This window comes from Sycon ciliatum, chromosome 1, assembly GCF_964019385.1.
Source record: "Sycon ciliatum chromosome 1, ocSycCili1.1, whole genome shotgun sequence".
NCBI lineage: Eukaryota > Metazoa > Porifera > Calcarea > Leucosolenida > Sycettidae > Sycon > Sycon ciliatum.
The window spans coordinates 75,168,155-75,186,453 of NC_088643.1; the positions used below are offsets into that span (position 1 = coordinate 75,168,155).

General features: G+C 47.1%; 1 protein-coding gene across 1 annotated transcript; it reads left to right on the top strand.

Annotated features, from left to right (window-relative positions):
• The first annotated feature begins 134 nt into the window (after window positions 1-134).
• LOC135805455 (vacuolar protein sorting-associated protein 51 homolog) lies at window positions 135-18,246 on the top strand. The gene is made up of 20 exons (XM_065319487.1): window positions 135-502; window positions 2,948-3,033; window positions 3,550-3,705; window positions 5,498-5,571; window positions 8,710-8,842; window positions 9,269-9,567; window positions 10,197-10,305; window positions 10,863-10,963; window positions 11,722-11,801; window positions 12,086-12,255; window positions 12,688-12,810; window positions 13,146-13,253; window positions 13,551-13,646; window positions 14,043-14,090; window positions 14,392-14,551; window positions 14,789-14,855; window positions 15,656-15,779; window positions 16,230-16,342; window positions 16,885-16,963; window positions 17,642-18,246. Exons 1-20 carry the CDS (start codon window positions 298-300, stop codon window positions 17,669-17,671), a joined length of 2,361 nt encoding a protein of 786 aa, XP_065175559.1. The 5' UTR covers window positions 135-297; the 3' UTR covers window positions 17,672-18,246.
• The last annotated feature ends 53 nt before the right edge of the window (window positions 18,247-18,299 follow it).

Below are 18,299 nucleotides of genomic sequence, written 5' to 3' on the forward strand. Positions count from 1 at the left end.
GCGCCGGCCTGGTTTGGTTTGTGAAGCTCAGGGATCCCGGGAGTCGAATCCCGGTCCTGCCTGCCTGGTACAAACCCGGGCAGTACAGTAGATCTACGGGTACCGGGTACACAGTACAATCACATCAGTCATGTACGTGAGTAGCGTACGAAATAATCATGTCCAGTTTGTCTTGAGTTGAGATTGAATACAGCTCCTACAGACTAGATCTTGAGAAGATGAGATGAGATTTTGGGCCTATAGTTTGCTATAGCCTCCCATCCTATTAGTTATCGTCACTTGGTAGATTGCTTCATCATGGCTGAGGGTGAAGAGCCACCGAAGCGGAAGCGCCGCAACCTGCTGAAATTGTATTATGGCGTTTCTGAAAACCAATCAGAAGCCAACATTGATCCAACTGACATCAACAGTCCACATTTTCAGTCGGCAGCGTACATGGAGCAGCTGTTGCAGAGCAAGTCCTTGGCTGAACTAATGGACAAAGAGGATGAGATGCATCAGCGTAAGAGCAGTGCCAGCATGATGAACTTACCTCTGTTCTGGATGTGTCATTTCTGTATGAAAAACACCACCATGTACTCCCAGATGAAGCCTCAACATCAAACTATTTGACAAAGAAAAGAGTTTAATTATTATAGTGACGCACCGTCTGAGACTGTGGTGGTAGTGGTGACGGTATTTCAATGTCGGAGATGATTGTGAATTAGTTGCGCATATGCCTCTATACCAGTACACCTTCGAGTTTCGCCACGAAAAGATCTCAGTGTTTAGGGTTGGTTCACATATCGCCGGTACGCGCCAGGAGTCACCGGCAGTGGGCCTCTTGCAACCACTCCCGGCGCATTGCAATTTTGTGAACCAGTGCAGTCGTAACAAAATCATACGGTAAATAATTGCAAGGGACCGCCGGCAAAGTTGGGCGGTGCCCTACTCTTGCGATCTGCCCCGGCACAGATCCCGTAGAATTTTGACCAAAAGTGGTTTTGTGAACCGTTCGTGCCGGTGATCACCGGTGACGGGAGCCAGACTTTGTCAAACCAAGACTCGGCCTAAATTTTCCTAAGTTGAAGCTAGAGATGAGGTCCGTTCGCCATTCTTGTAGTCGCTTCAAGGTGGCAAATTAAGTCAGCATACCAACCCGTCCTTCTCGGATGATCTGCTTGACTGTTGCGCAACTTATGAGACAAATACAATTGAAACAAATAAAAATACGATGGATACATTGGCAAGTTCTTGTGACTTCATCAACGTTTGCATGCTAAATTTCGACACCATCGCTTGCTAGACTGCAATAAAATGTGTAGAAGTAGTTTCATGATCTCCAGTAAAAGGTAGCACTGAGTGGCCATCACCGAAAAACCTTGAACTACTGAAGAAACTAAGAATTCAAGCTTCAATTGGCAAACCTGTCGTAGCATTTGGGCACATTCTGTACTACGTTGTAGATTTGGTACTCGAACCTTATGCGGGACGGATCGGGAGCTGGACCTCACATTCAAGCTACAGCATGACGCAAAAGCGCGATGAACATACACGTTTTCAAAATGCCAAGGACATATTTATTCAATAATATGTTTGTTTTCCAAGTCAAGCTCAGTGAATTTTGCAGGCATTGAGCATTGTTTGAAATGAGCTCAGTGAAATAGATGATGTACCATAATTCCCTGAAATTAAAGCCACGCTAAAAAGGAATGCTGCCCATTGAGTAATGAACTCCAGGGTTGACATCTGTTCGAGATGTTCAATCCTGGTTCGAAAATAACTCCCACGAGTATTTTGACACATGCATTGGTGCGATGGTTAACATGCCAACTACTATCATGTCCTGTGCATTATACAGTACGTCGCTCCAATGGTGAAACAAAACAACCTACTGGTAATGCTAGCTAACAATGATATCATGATGAAAAGAACTGGATGGCCTTTAAAAATCCCGCTGAATAAAAAGTTAAAAACATCTCTCAAGCACTTTAGTTTTTGGAAGATGCCGTTCGTTTCACTGTGATAGCTGGCATCACCATCAAGCATCAGCAGTGTTTATTTCAAGAAATACGACAGAACAGCACTCTGCAACTAAAATGTCATGCCACATGATCCATACCGCTTGCATTCCGGCTCTGTGCGACGGAAAATAGGTTTTGCATCCTTGCGACTCCATGGCCATAATCGTGCTACCCCACTGCAGGCAGTGACCACGATTGAGAGCATTGTCCGGTCACGTGCAAAGTGTTGCCATGTAACTTGCTCACTTGAGCTCGCAGCGTGAGCGCACGCGGACTGGCCCTCTACACACACAGAGTAACGCGTGCAATGTTGATTGCACCATTGTTAATTATTTGACCTGAACTGCCACGCCATGCCTGTGAATGCATTAGAACCCGTCTTCGTTGAGATCTCATGTCAGTACCCTGTTGTTGTTGTGATATAGGCTAGTTTTTAAAATAGTGACTACTGCTCTGGCGGTGACTGAACACCCAACTAGTGCTCAAGCAAATAATCAATAGATAGATACTATAACAGATTTACTAGTCTACTGTAGGGTGTGTTGCAGAATTAGGGACGTGTGCTCACACCCCAATCTATCCCATGATGGGTGCATGCAGTCTTGTACCTGTACTGGCTGACAGTGGGGGGGGGGGGGGTATAGTCGCAGTACACTGCAGCGCTAGGAATGCATATAAATGAACAGTAGCGGATTTAATCAGCTTAACGCTATTTGATCTATTGAAGTGAGGCTGAGGTTTCATTTCTGCTGTTTTGCTAAAGACTGTCACTGCCACTATTGTATGCGTGTGTGGGGGGTGGGGGTATGTGTGTGTGCATTATCTGTTTCCGCTTGCAGGTGCAAGCATGATGCATCTCTGTATATACAGTAGCTGTTATTATAACTGTTGTTAACATGCCTTGGCCCTTGCTGGCTTCTTCATGGTTTTCTTTTCTGATGCAGAAATCAAGGTTCTCGACCGTGACATGCAGACCCTCGTGTACGACAATTACAACAAGTTTATTAGTGCAACAGACATGATACGAAAGGTATGCTGTGGTGTTACATCACCTAGCTATGGACCATGTGTCTCTCATTCTCTTTCTCACTTTCTCCTCCGTCTTTCATCAGTGCAAAAGTGGAAATCTCTTTCAAGTTGGCCACCGTATGACTTTGTTTCCTGTAGGTGTGTGCACTTTTTACGTAAGTTGTTGCGTGTAGCCATAGCTTGGATAGACATTGTATGTATGTATGTATGTATGTATGTATGTATGTATGTATGTATGTATGACTATGTATGTATGGAGGAGGTGTGTGTGTGTGTGGGGGGGGGGGGGGGGGGGGTGCTGGCCAGAAATGGTATTTCTACATGCGTTGTGATTCCATTGCAGAGCAGAACAAGTCGTGGCCCATTAGATAGCCTTGTAAGCTTTTGAGTGATGCGATTCCACCACAAGTATGTGCCTTTGCATGGCATAGGTTGCGATCTCTGCCTCCAATGATGGACTGTTTAGGAGAAGTGTCTATCGTGTGTAAATGTATGTTTGTATGTATGTCTGCTTCAGATGAAAAGCGATTTTAAGAAGATGGAAGATGAGATGGACAGATTGTCCTCCAACATGCAGCAAATCCAGGTGGTTAGCGACACCATCAACAAGTCGCTGGATGGCCAGCGTCAGGAACTTGGCAAGTTGGCGGGTGTGCATAGCTTGTTAAAGAAGGTGAGTACGGAGGGATCCACCCAGCAGCGCGCGCGTGTGTGTGTGTGTGTGTGTGTGTGTGTGTGTGTGTGTGTGTGTGGATACCAGGCTAAAAATAGTGGCGGTCAATTCATCAGCCTTGCAAGCTGTTGAATGGTGTAATCCCAGCACAAGTTACTATGTCTAACATAGCTGTTCGCTATCATCGCTCCCGCGATGGGCATGTCTGAGGTGTCTGAGAGGTGAGGTGTGTGTGTGCACAAGTTGCTATGTCTAACATAGCTGTTCGCTATCATCTCTTCCGCGATGGGCATGTGTGTGTGTGTGTGTGTGTGTGTGTGTGTGTGTGTGTGTGTGTGTGTGTGTGTGTGTGTGTGTGTGTGTGTGTGTGTGTGTGTGTGTGTGTATGTGCGTATGTGTGTGTGTGTGTGTTTGTGTGTGTGTACACAGTCCTTCCATGCTGCCTGTGGGCATGATCATTGCATTGACTGACTTCCATGCACAAGATTTCTGTCTTAGCTGGAATGCCATCAAATGAACGGGGAGCTGAAGAACGAACAGGCTAGGATTTCACCAAGCGCACCATTCCAATGTACACCGTATTCGCGCGATTAGTGCCCCTGGGGCACTATTGTTTCATTGTTCACCACAGATGGGACAGTATTCAAGAGAGGGCACTATTTTTTCAATGCTGGTACATTTGGATAATCCAGCATAAAAACAAAGAAAAACGGAGCCAAAGTTTACCTTAAACTATCACGACTCAACAGAAACGGCAACAAGAACTGCGATTTTGATCCTGAAACCATCAGTGCAATGGCATGGACAAGACTCTTACTAGCAAAACAACACCAAACTTGCACACGCGCTTGGTTACAAGCGGGGGGGGGGGGGGCACTATTCAAGAGAGGGTTTTAATTTTTGTACTGGCTCTTAGAGACTGGAGCACTATTCGAGATAGGGCACTATTCAAGAGAGGGCTCTAATCGCGCGAGTACGATACACGGTGACTCAACTCTGCATAGAGTCATATCAAGAGTACATAACCCCCCAGAGTGTGCAACTCCGATCCAGCTCTGCATAGGGTCTTGGTCGAGCGGAATCGGATCTTCTGATGTCATGCGTACACTCCACACCAGCGCAAGGCCGGTCTCGAGGCAGGGCACCATTGTTTTTGATCCGAGAGTACACGCAACTCCCCGGGTTCCCCTCAGATGTGTACGGTATTATGACGCAAAGATCCGATTCCGCTCGACCAAGACCCTATGCAGAGCTGGATCACACTCTGGGGGGGGGGGGGGGGATATGTACTCTTGGTCATATATATTAGACTGTAGTCCATGAAAACAAGAACGGCCTGGGCTAGGAGGCTGACCCCCCAGTTCTTCGGCGCCTGACAGTATTGTACTATTGGTTTGTTACTAAGTAACATTAAGTCTTAATGACATTATGTTGGTGATGCAGTGCATTTGGTACAATGCCTTGTCTAGCAGTAGCATCCACATCTGCATTGCACTCAGCCACTTGGAATGTTGCTTCCTATCTGAGGGGTTGACATGTCTGTGGAGTGTGCACCGTCCAGGAGTGTTCTATGCTAGTGCTGTGTTGTCTGAAGTGAACCTTTGATCCAGTTGTCTGCAGTGTGTTTTGTGAGTGGGCCATTGGTGTCCTACTTTGTGAAGCTGTTGAAAACTTGCCTTTTATTACCGCAGTGTACAATGTGGCTCCTGGGTATTGCTAATAGTTCAGTGCTCAGGGCAATGCCACAACCTGCCATGTCACTTACGTTCACTACATCTTTTCCTTGCTGCAGCTACAATTCCTGTTTGAGCTTCCATCTCGCCTGAAGAAGTGCATGACAATGGATGCTGATGGGCAGGCAGTCCGGTGAGTCGTTAACCCATGAAGTTGTCTCTGCAAGTGAACAACACTGCTGGAAATAGATGGACGCCACAGTCATCGTACATATGTATGCGCTGGGAGAGGGGTAAGGGGAGAATGGAGAGTAAACGTGGCCAGCTCTCTGTCTAGCTCGCTTTTCCGGATTCTAGACTGTATCACTTCGGGCTCAACTCGCACTGCAAACATCCTTGTGTTTCCAACTTACTTACGAAAAGAAGCCTCGATCGAAAGGAAAAGCACCATGTTATGTAACACGGCAGGGCAACATAAAAGCGCGTGTGAAACCAGAGACCCGGACCTATGCGAATGAGGGCCGATGTATCGCCTGACATGAATGCGTACAAAGAGAGCGTAAGCGGCAGACAGCTTTGTCGTGCACCAAGATGCCAACGCGCGTGACCACACAGCATGACAATGAACATGACAGCTAGACTACTCCAAGCATGAATGCAGGAAACCAGTACACATGCACATGCGTGCACATCTCCCCCTTCACTCACGAAATGGCATCTGAGTAGGTACATGAGCAAGGCAGTGCAGCAGCAAGAATGAACGCACCGGAAGGCAGCACATGGAAAATGCAGGCAGACAGCCACAAGAGAAAACAAACAACCGGAATAAACTAGAGACAGTACACCAGTGTCAGAGTACCGGCGCTCTCACTAACTGAACAGTGCAGCTAATTGTCCGGCTCGACGGGACGCCTTGTCAACTTGGTGAACTCTGGTCGCTTGAAATGGAAGCTGAAGACGTCTTTACCCGCTGACTGTTATGTTCACAGCCACCCGAAGACAGGTCGAGCAGGAGAACAATATTATTACATTATACTATCAGAGATGGAAAGGGAAAGTTCGACTGACCAGGAAAACAGCATGGTCAAAACCACGGCTACTCCCAGCCCTGGCAAGTGAAGAGGTCAGCACTGACATGCTCAAACGGAAGAGCAGGAGGCGGGTCACGCATCAGCGTCTCCTTGGGCTGTGAGCTCTGCATCTCACGACAGGACGGGCGGTTATGGACGACATTGGCAATGTCATTGTTAATGTGAGGCCAGTACACAATTTGGCGAGCTCTGCGTTTCGTGCGTTCCAAACCTTGATGTGATGCGTGGAGGTCAATCAGCAAACGACGTCGCAAACTCTGGGGAATGACGAGGCGTGGACCACTGTACATCTCATCGTTGATTGATCGCCCGTCCCACTTGGAACGGAACTCCGATGTTGAGCCGTCAGCTGTGTCAACCGCGATGGTGACGTGTTCATACGCACCGGTCACTTGCGCTGCCCAAGACTGACGATGTTAGCTGCTTGCGTGGGCCACCCACGCCAATGGCAGAGGCGGTCTGCTGCCAGAGGTAACTGGTCGACGACGTAGGATCCAACAGCGCTGTGCCTTGTACCCTCCTGCCGTTGTGACTGAGGACGACAGGCACCGTCATGAATGATAGCGGCAATGCTTCGGGTGACTTGTCCTCCTCACGCTGCTCAGCTGGTGCCATGGCGGTGCCGAGGGTGGACATCACGTGAGTGGTATGTGTTTCAGTGTACAACTCGGCTGAAGCGTCAACTGTGACGTGAGCCGTGTGACCACCGTGTCTCTCCGCTGACACTGGCTTGGTCGGCTTGGTGCCACCGGACGCATCTCGCTTTGGTGTGTCGGAGTGCAGCAGTACGTGGTGTCGCCGTTGACAGGCACCACAGCTCATCTTGCACGTAGTGGACCAACGGCCACCCGGCAGGCAGCAACTGCAGATGACCTTGCAGGCGCGCACAAACTCCCATCGTTGCTGAATCGTGAGAGATTTGAACTTCGGGCACACGCTCAGGTGATGTGTGCCCTTGCAGCTCGCGCACTGGTCTGGACTGACCGCAAAGGTGAAGTTTCCTGATCGTGACGGACACTTGGGCGCGACGCTGGGTGGACATGGCTTCTGGGACTGCCAGACTACTCCAAACATGAATGCATGAACCAGTACACGTGCACATGCATGCACAGATCGGCTACATGTGCCTTTCATTGCGGCCAGGACCTTCTTTTGAAAATGAAAAGCCCAGCCTTTTATTACCACTATTAGGCCACACCGTTTTTATCTATGTTCCGCGTCCCCCGCGTGCTTGTATTTCACAGCCGGATTTATAGATTTTTTTGTTTTTGAAAATACAATACAAAATTTAATGCAAACCCAGAAAACCAGAAAAGGAAAATATGTAACCCAAAAGAAGAAGAAAAACGGAACGTGATTGTTACATGGTAACTATTATGTTTGCATCATTTGTTCCACACATGTACATGTCATGTACATGTGTGTGTAATAAGCTGGGCCGCTAGTCACACAATCATCATGCCGCCTGTGTTTGGACCACAAGCATGGCAGAGGCGTGGCTTCCCATCCAGCTGATAATGCTGACACAATTTGGCCAGTTGTTACCAATCAGTAGCGTTAGCATGTGCTATAAACTTACTTGGCGACATTCATTGTATTGAAATGAATACATAACCCAATGCTGTACACAGCAAACTGTTTCGGGGGATACACTCATGTATTCATGTATATGTATGCATGTGTGAATTAATAATGTTCAATGTACATGAACAGTGCCAGGTCTAAGCTTCACTGTACACAAATGCAATGCACGTACACTGGGTTTTTTTTGGTGGTTTTTTCCCGCCCTCCCTCATTGATTTCATCGAATAAGGTGACACGAAACATAGAAAAAACGGCGTGGCCTTATAAAGTATTATTAAACTCAATGAGAAATTTGAGGATGGCAATAAACAGAATCAGCTGAAGCGTAATGAGAAATTTGAGCAGATATGCTTCTCTCAGCACTGCAAATTCACCACTCAGTATCAGTGGAAGCTTGAAAGTTTACTTGAAACTGATACTGAGTTGTGAGTTTGAAAGTGCTGAGGGAAGGAGCATGTCTGCTCGAAGGTTCTCATTGCGTTATGAAGCTGCAGGACACCTCACTCCTATTCCATGTACATGTACATACAAACTATTGTGCTACTGTAGTGTGCTACTGTTGTTTGCACTGAGCAAACATGAAGTTATTTACACCTGTCTGCCACACTGCTTGCTATCATTCTGGCTTCCTGGCCACTTTTCTTGTGTTGCTATAGGTATTATGTAAAGGCGAGGCACGTTCTCAAGGAGTATGAGCACATGCCATCCTTTCAGATCATCCAGCGCGACTGCCTGCAGATCGTCGACCAGCTGCGGGAAAAGCTGAGAGGAATGCTGCGGAGCACTTCGGTAGGTCCTTCGACTGCACGTACGCCAGTGGTAGTCTGCTGTGGACAGTGTGCGGCACATGTGTGTGTGGGGGGGGGGGGGGGGGTGAGTGTGTGGGTGTGGGTGCCTGTGCCTGTGCGTGTGTGGGTGTGGTGCATTGGACTTGTAAACTGTGTAGATACTGATCCCGTTATATATATAAGTTGGAAAGACGAGCTTGCTTTCTTGCTAATTTGACTGGCACTCATGCATTGTTACATGACTGTGTTGTTAAAAGTTGAAACAATCACCCAGGGGCGGACACCGCTTGAGGCGTGATGTGTATCGCATTTGCCCATAGTCTGCCCCTGCTATAAAACTGTGTAGATGTTGTGCTCATGATCATTCCATTCTCATTCCTGACCTGTACCGCGCTTTGCCCGTGTGCTACCACCCCTTTACTGACAGTCACAACCGCAGAAGCTGGCCGAGTGCGTTGAGTTGCTGCTGGAGCTGGACGAGCCGGCCGAGGAACTGTGCGACGAGTACATCAAGCAAGCCAGCCACCAGATCAGCCTGGACCTGAAGAAGCTGTCGCAGCTCGGAGGCGACGGCGACTCTGGTGCGGGGGAAGCGGAGGAACGTGTACGCCTGGCCTCTGACGTCCTAGAGTTCGCCGACCTGGGCTGCAACAGTGTGCTGAGCGACGTAGCTCTGCTTATTGCCAACTTTACCGATCTCTTCTTGCGGCGATCTACTGATGAACAGTAAGTGCTTTTCACAATCATCCAAACCTAGGAATATAACCCCATTCCCCCCCCCCCCCCCCCCCCAGCATGTGACACGAACGCTTGCCTGATTTCCCAGTGACTGTGTGTGTGTGTGTTAGGAAGGTACGCGTTGGGTCGACTCAGGTTGCTTCACTCACCAGTCGCTGATTTCACGATCTTGAGCTGTGTAGAAACTAGAAAGCTGATATTCTCCTTTTTCGATCCAAAGTGTCCAGAGCGAAACAATCACATGACCCTAGCACCATGTATTCTGATACATGTATTCCTGTGCTTTCCAATGTGTGCCCACTCCTACCTCCAGCTTAGCGCCATGTATTCTGATATTCATGTACTTTCCGATGTGTGTCCACCCGTACCTCCAGCTTCAGCTACGCCTCATTTTTTTTTTTATACAGGTTTTTAAAAACTTGTTATTGCCTATAAAAACTCAGCCTTGGCATTTATTGTATGTTGTAATACCATCATCATGCTAGTGCATGTACTGCTGTGTTTTACACACTTAGGAATTCTGCTGGTGGATTGGAGGGGGAAAGAGATCGAATTTGTTTCATTTGCATCTTTCCCTCAAACCAATGAATTTGTTTCATGTTCCTCTTGTATTTCAGGGGAGTTGCCCACAGAATCAAGCGCGTTGCGCAGCCAAGACTGATTGGCTTCATCAAGGCCACCCTGAAGGAGTTCTTTCAGATTGTCAAACGTCGGTTTGAAAGTGAGGTAAGTCTCATTGCAAGCTGCCCCATGTGTTAAAGGATGATTCACAATACCACTTTCTGCGATGCAATGCGATGCACTGATTACGATGTGTACGAACCCTGGAGTGACTTTTCGACCGTCATTTTTCTACCTCAACAAGGTCACGGTAGTGGTGCAAACAAAATGTGATCGATTGATTCTGAAGTACCCTGTGGATCTGGGATATGGATCTGGATTCGGATCCGATGAAACAATCACCTAAATACCTAAATTTCGGCACAAAAAAATACAACAAAACTCTAGCAGCAGCCTACTTTTCTGACTAGTCGTCTTACTTCACAGAGCTAAGCAAGATGTGCGTCATCACCTGTGGTCGCTATTGAAACGAAAATCAGAAAATTGCGGATTTGGAAAGTTTGGTGTAGCGTATGCAAGTGAGAGATATCTCCTTCGAACCAATATCAAAATTTGTTTTCCTTTTGGACCCTACTTTTTGATGGGGTTTCTATATGTCTGAGTATTACATGCAATAGCACATGCCTTTGAATTCTCTGCTCGTTCTCTTGTTACTACTGCAGGTGCCCGAGGGCAGTGACCAGTTTCTTGTGAGAGCGCTGGACCGCTTTCATCGCAAGTTGCTGAGCGTACACAAGCTGATGCCTGTTGCACAGATTGACGAGTATGTACCTTGTACACGTAGTGCATGCTAGCGTTGCTGTACCACCTTGCTGCTCTGTTTTGTGGACTCTTTACTTAGTAATGGAGGACAGTACACTCAAACGCCTCTTATCCGGACGCCTCAGATACGGGCACGTCTCTCTACCGGGCACCTTCACCTTGAGTTCCTATGGCAAAAATGTGTTGAATTTGGGGGGGGTTGAACTTTTTTCATATGTGCAAGTGCTTCTTTGTCACGGCCGACCTGTGAAATCCACACATTTTTTTATCAATAGATTCTTTCTGTAACCTGAACATGTACAATACGTGCCAAATACACTTCTTCAAAAATTGATTATGGCACATGGTAGATGAGTTTTCCTGAGATACGGCCAAATCTGAGATACGGGCAGTACGCGGTCCCAAGGTGCCCGGATAAGAGACGTCCGAGTGTAGTACCATTACTCAGCGTGCCTGCTCTAGAGTAGTTTTGTCGGCTACGAATGTAGCTGTGGTAAAGATTGGTGTTGTAGCTGAATCTTGCATGATATTTTCTTGCGGCCGTCTCCTTGAGTCCGCATATCCTCCATGTAAAACCGGTTTGTTTGTGCTGTAGCACAAAGTCATGTTGTCTTACTTGTAAGGTACAGGGTACATGACTGTATATGTGTTGTGCTCTGTTGTGTTTTCCTTGTTATAATGCTTTGGGTCAGAACTTGTGCACAGATGAAAAGGGAAATCTGAAACTCGCCATGTGCTCCGTTTAACTTTGTTTCTCAGGTTGGCAGCGGAAATGGTTTCATCGACTACAGTACTGCGTGTGACGTTCTTCTCTGACAAGCTACGGGATCAATTTGCAGGTACACGCATACCTCCCTTATCCGGGCGGTCCGGGACCGGGTGCTGCCCAGAACTTCGAGATGTCCGTAACTCGGGTTCTTTTGTGACTGTGAAGTCCATGCGAAATTGTGTTGCTGCTGCCTGGTGCATTTCAGCTCTTTCACCGTGCATGCCTGGTGTGCACCGTGCGTTGCATGTTCTTCTTTTTCTCATCTCTCTCGTTCTTATTGTTCTCTCTTGGTATTCGTCTTCCTCCTCTCTGTGTCCTCTCTTGTGCTGGCACTGCCACTCACCACCAATATAGCATACCTAGCTGATGCTCGCCAAGCCATTGCCACACAGTCAATGGTACCATCTGGAGCTGGCGCGCAAGCTGGTGAGAACACAAGCCAGTCAGCTCCACTCACTGCTCTCTTCCAGGAAGTGTCTGGAAAGATCACGGAGGAGTTCAAGGCGACTATCAACAGCCTAAAGGTATGAGTAGTGCCGCTATCTGCACGATTTTAGTGACTTAGGGTCTTGAAGCTGTGGCTCTGCAGGAAGATGCAATGTTCTACCGCAGCGTACTAGGGGCATGTTGTATGACAGAAAGGTGAGCAACTGGCAACAATTGGACTTTTGGTTCTGTAGTGTAACGACGTCGAGAACTCACTCGGTTTTCACGAAGAAAGGTATTTGTCACCTTAGTGCATTGGTTCTCTTTCACCCCACTCCTCCATCTTGTGTGTACTTGAAGTACTAGTATGGACAGCTTGACTGGAGTCTCTGTTGAGTGTAGTTCGAAGTATGAGCTTTGAAGTCGCCTACCGCCAGAGTGTTTGGTGAATGCTCCCCTCTTATTCGCATCTCGCTTGGGACTTGGTGCTACTGTTGTTTCTGCTTCGTTGTGATGGTTTTCCTTGCCAGGTGTACGTGTCTCCTGAGGTGGTGTTTGCGTCACAGCCCAGGTTCCGCGTGCCATTCTGTCGCCAGCAGATACGCCAGGGTCTCGTTGTCAAGCATCTGTATCACATAGTGGACACAGCAGCAGTAAGTCAATGCATAGCACACAGCGACTGACTTTATGTCCATGAGCAGTGCTAATACTCAGTTTAATATCTACACATTCTGCTGTCACGACATTACTTGTACATACGTTTTATTCTTGTCTGATGATCCGCTTAAAATTATGGGTGTTAGCGGCCGTCCTCCAAACGCACAACAAGGCAAGGTGGGTCCATAGGTTTCCAAGAAACATAGCTTCAATTTTCCATCTTGTTCACAGTTTTACTACTACCCGTCTACAGGTGTGTAGACATGAGTTCAATGTGCATGCAATCTCACTTGTGTCCTCTTCTTCTTTCCACCGGCGGGGCTGGCTACAGGACATGTGCAAGGTGACCACATCTCGGTCAACACCTCCGCCTCCGGTGCTGTTGCTGCTCCTCTCTCGCCTTTGCCTGGAGATGAAGGACTCGGTCATTGGCTATCTGGTGAGTATGGGGGAGGTGTTTGTACTCGTGTCCACCTCTATCATATGTATGTAACAGCATCACACAGCTCCTGTGTGATTGACTGTCCTTGCAGTAATCCCAATTACTACACCGATGTAAGCCCAGAATACCATCATCTTAGTGAACTTCAGGTTATCAGCTATCGCTTTACAGCAGGGCCTTTGCCGGGGTGATCGATGTGAATTTTCCTTGAGAACACTGCTTGATGTGTGTGTGTGTGTGTGTGTGTGTGTGTGTGTGTGTGTGTGTGTGTGTGTAATGTTGCGTGGACTTCAGGTCAGCCTGGCGGACGAGGCGTTTCCTGCGAGCGAACGATCATCTGGTGCAACGCCCATCGCCGACCTGTGCAAGTATGCTGGTACCACAGCTCAGGTGAGGTGTTAGACTCGACCACATACATGACTGTATGCTACTACTATGCCATACAGTATAGCCTATAGGACAAGCGGCCTGTTATCTCTGTACTACTTAAGCATGCTACGCTGATATGGAAACCATTTCGCCTGGGTCTCTGAGCAGATGAGAAGCGTTCCGGATCACGTATTTCAGAATCACCCTTTTTTTTAAGTGGTCTGATGTATTTCGTGAACCCTCAAAACCCTTGGCAATCTACTGACTGGCGCGTGCTTTCAAGATGCTATTGGTTTTGTGAGGGAAGGGTGTAAATAAAAAATGTGGAAGAAGGAGCTGATTTTGCAGTGCTGATTGGAGAGCTGATTTTTGTGACCTTTTTCACTTGTTCTCCCTGTTGCATTCTTCTCTGTTTAGGAGTTGTTGGATCACTTTGTGAGCGTACAAGGCTTATCAATTTCACAGGTACATGGCGTGTCTGCGCATGCGTGTGTATGCCTACATATCACTGTGTGTATGGGTGTGAGCATGCATGACTGCACGCATGTCTGATCCGTGCTCTGACTATTTCATCCTTGCACAATTATTGGACTGAAATGGATTTGGAAAGGAGACGACGACAAGAGGTGCATCGACTGCTCTTGCTGAAAACCCTTTTTTCAATATGACAATGTGTTTCAGCATCATTTTTCTTGCATGGAACTCCCCACTGTGTATCCTCACTCATGTTGTGGTGTGGTCTTTTTGGCAACCACTTGATGTGCAGATGATCCGCAAGAGTGTGGAGACACGCGACTGGCTAAGCACCTTGGAGCCGAGGACGGTCAGACCAGTCATGAAGCGCGTCGTTGAGGACGTTTCCATCCTCGACCACCATGTCGGGCAGCTTTTCGAGGAGGGAACGAGACGCGGCGATCACAGTTCGGGTAGGTTGCAATGTGTGTATCACTTTGACGCAGTTCTAGTGGATGACTGCTATTGTGTGCATTCACCCTACTCACCTTTCCTCAACGGGTATTCTTGTATTTAATGATGATGCTTTGCGTAGTTGATAACACGTCAAGAAGTGCATGCTTGTGGTGTCCGGCTAAATATTCTACTGTTGCTCTGTGCGTGTGCATGTGTGTGTCTGTGTATACATGCGTTGATGTGATTGGTCTTAGATGACAGTCGTGCCAGCCGCCGTAGGAATATACCAACTGGCACTCGGGCGTGGAACTATGCACCAAAGTAGGTTCATCGTCACTCTCCCCTCCTTTTCGTCTGCATCACTATGCATGATGACTACTTGATGCAGCGCTGCCTAGTACATACCGAATAATGTGAACTGATTGGTCTCAATGGGTGTGCGCATGTACCAGATGAATACCAGGGCTCAAGGAAAGGCAGGGTGGGAGTGCACAGCGCTCTCCTACCCTGCTGACATGCCATTTTGGGGAAAGGGCTAGCCTCTTACGGGAGACATAGTGTAGTGAATTTCCACTGCAACGTATCTCAAACATAAAAGTTGATGGACTCCACGCAACCAGCCACCCTTTCCTAACATAATCCCAAAGGGGCATACTAGTCGGCGATTATTAGCCCAGGCACTGTATGTCCGAGGTTGAAGGGCTTGTCAGTGGCTTATGCCGAGTTGACATGTCCGGGAACCAGGTAATTCAGACGACTTTGTTCAGTGTAAACTGCTGTGGGAGTGTACCAGACATACAGAGTCCAGATAGCTGGGAACTACTTCGAATACCTACAGCGCTCCTCCTTGTATAGCGCATGTAGAGTACTCCAAATAGTGCATGTACCGGTCCTTTGCTTACCAGAATACGCTGATGCTCTTCCACTCTGTCTTGACGCCTTCACCCCCCCCCCCCCCCTACAAATTATCCCTGTACACTGTTTAAAATGCTTTCCTCATCAAGGTGTTTATAGTTGATTTTTGACTGACCTCGGATATGGCGAGTTGGGCTTGAGCATCATTTTGTAGTTGTGTGTCCAACCATATGGTTTCTCTCTTCTTGTTGTGACTCACATGACAGTGCGTTCGACACCAACTTGATGAGCAACATCCAGAAGCTGTTTTCTGAGCGCATCGAGATCTTCGGCTCCGTGGAGTTCAACAAAGTGTCTGTTGTGACGGGCATCGTCAAGATTGCACTCAAGGTGTGTAGGGTGGGGTAGGGTGCAAGTGCATGGTCGCATCTTCGCGTGCAGATGTGTGTGCGTGCATCGAGTATGTATCCAGTTTAGGAGAGGGCGTCAATAAATATACTTCGAAGTAGTATTGACGGCCTCTCCTAACCGGATACTTACTCACATTATGTGGACGGAGATGCCTGCAGATTGGGATGAACTACATACTTGGCTTGCGTACACTCTCTTTGAGCGTGGGTATCTTGCTGACTAGTGCTTAGTTATGCTTCTGTCCATGGCATGGCTTATGATTGTGTGAAGACCCCAGTGCTCTTATGAAGTACATGATGTTGTTTCCTGCAAGGAAATCAGCTGCCTTGTACCAGTACATGTACACAGTCGTGTTTAGCGTTATGTTTTTTCTTATCTCACGTGCTGTGTCTTTTCGTCTTGTGTGCTACTTTATTGTATCTGGTGCAGACTTTCCTAGAATGTGTGCGCCTGCGCACTTTTGGCAAGTATGGCCTGCAGCAGGTACAGGTGGATACGCACTACCTGCAGATCTATCTCTGGCGCTTTGTCTCTGATGAAAAGTAAGCCACACGTGTACTCGTATTGGTGATACTGCTGGCATAGTCCCTGACGGGTTATGGTGTGTAGCAAGTGAAATCAAAACCTGATTCGATGTATAAACTATAAACCAATAATGATCTGTATGCTGATTGATGAATATCCTAACCGCTTCTCTACTATAGGTCTCCAGCAGTGTGTGGTGATGCTGTTATCATTGGTTTGAGGAATGAGATCTACAGTAGAGCCGGGGGGGGGGGGGGGGCTGCATGTCGCTACATAGCACACTTGGGTGTGAACTACTGTGCGTACACTGGCATCCTTCTGCACAGGCCATGGAATTATTATGACTTTCCGCCCCTTGATCGCTTACTGGAGGTGATCAATATCAGCCCTTCTTTCTCGCTAAACTGTTGCCCAATACTCGTATGGGATTGCAGCCTCCCCTCCCCTCCCCTTCCCTCCCATGCAGCATTATAATTATAATGAGGCGTCCATGTAATGTGTTGATTTCATCTAGAAACGTGATGGTGTGCTTGTTTTTCTCCTCCGCTTGCTGTAATAGCCTTGTGAAAGTCCTGGTGGACGAAATCGTCAGTAGTACAGTTCAGCGCTGCACAGACCCTGTCGTCATGGAACCAAGTGTAAGAACAACATTTAATGTAGGATTTATATGTATTCATAAGGCTGAGGGAGTTGAAGTATGATTATGATACATGTACGTACATTGTATAGAACTATAGAATAGTATAGATTGTATAGGTTTTGTAGTTGGAGGAAAGCAAACTAATGCACGCAGCGCAGAATTCACTGGACATTTTGACAAGGCCTATCCGTACCACCACTCTTCAAAGTCATTACAATGGTGATATGAGCTGCAGCAAACAAGACTTGGCGCTTATATCTAGCTTTTGGATGGTGAGTATAGGTACCTAAAAGAGCGTGAGTAAATGATGAAGATGTAAGTTTGCTTCTTCCAACATGAAGCTCATACTTTTTGCTGGCTTGGCTGACACTTGACTGACTTGCAACTGCGATCGAGACCACTTCGAGCCTTCCTCTCAGCAAACCTGCAAGAAAGCATCAGCTGTTCGATCCTGTTCTAGATTGTACCAACCAAACGTGCCTGAAACCTCCAGACTCTTTTTCTCTAAACAAAATTTCGCACAATCTCACCGTCGATACAAAAATGGGAAAAGTTGAGTTGCCTAATGTCCCTCTTTAGAAGTAAAAACCCGGCGGTTTTCTCTTACTCTTCCCCCGTTATCTTTGTTTGCCTGTTCTCTTGTCCTGTGTGCGGCTTTGCGTGTCCAACAACGTAGGTGATAGATGTCATCTGCTCGCAGAACTAACCTACTCAGTGTGGCGAAGCTGCCAGTCAACAAATGTTTGTACATACGTCCAGTCTGTAGATAGCGTCGTTGTCCTTTATACCATCACCCAGCATTAATGCATTGTCTTACCAGTATTGTCTTACCAGCATAGCATGCTGGTACAAGTTTCGTCATACGTTGCTTTCTGGTTTAGAAAACGTGGAGTGGCCTTTATTTGTGCTGAATATTGTATCATTTCATGTTTCCATTTAGGGAAAGTCTGTAAATATTTTTTTTAAATATATAAATCTAGTTTCTGCTTGTTTCACAATAAGCTTACAGACGCTGCCTAGTTGTGTGCGCTCTTCCGGTGTGAACTGGCGCATGGTTGTGCTGACTGACGATAGGCATTGCTGGTTCAGCAGCCTTTTCCTTGCTCTTGCTGTATTTTCAAAACCATTCATACTTGTTCTTGCATATGCATTTATTTCAAAAAATCATTATTTTTTACCATGATTATGGATCACCACTCCGACCACACGTTTTTTCGTTAAATACCGGCAATAGAATTTACAATGTAGAAGAATTTCACATGAATAGATTATTCAAATATGTACGGTTGTGCTTGAACAATGACTGTGTGACTGTGCACCTCCCCAGACTCGAC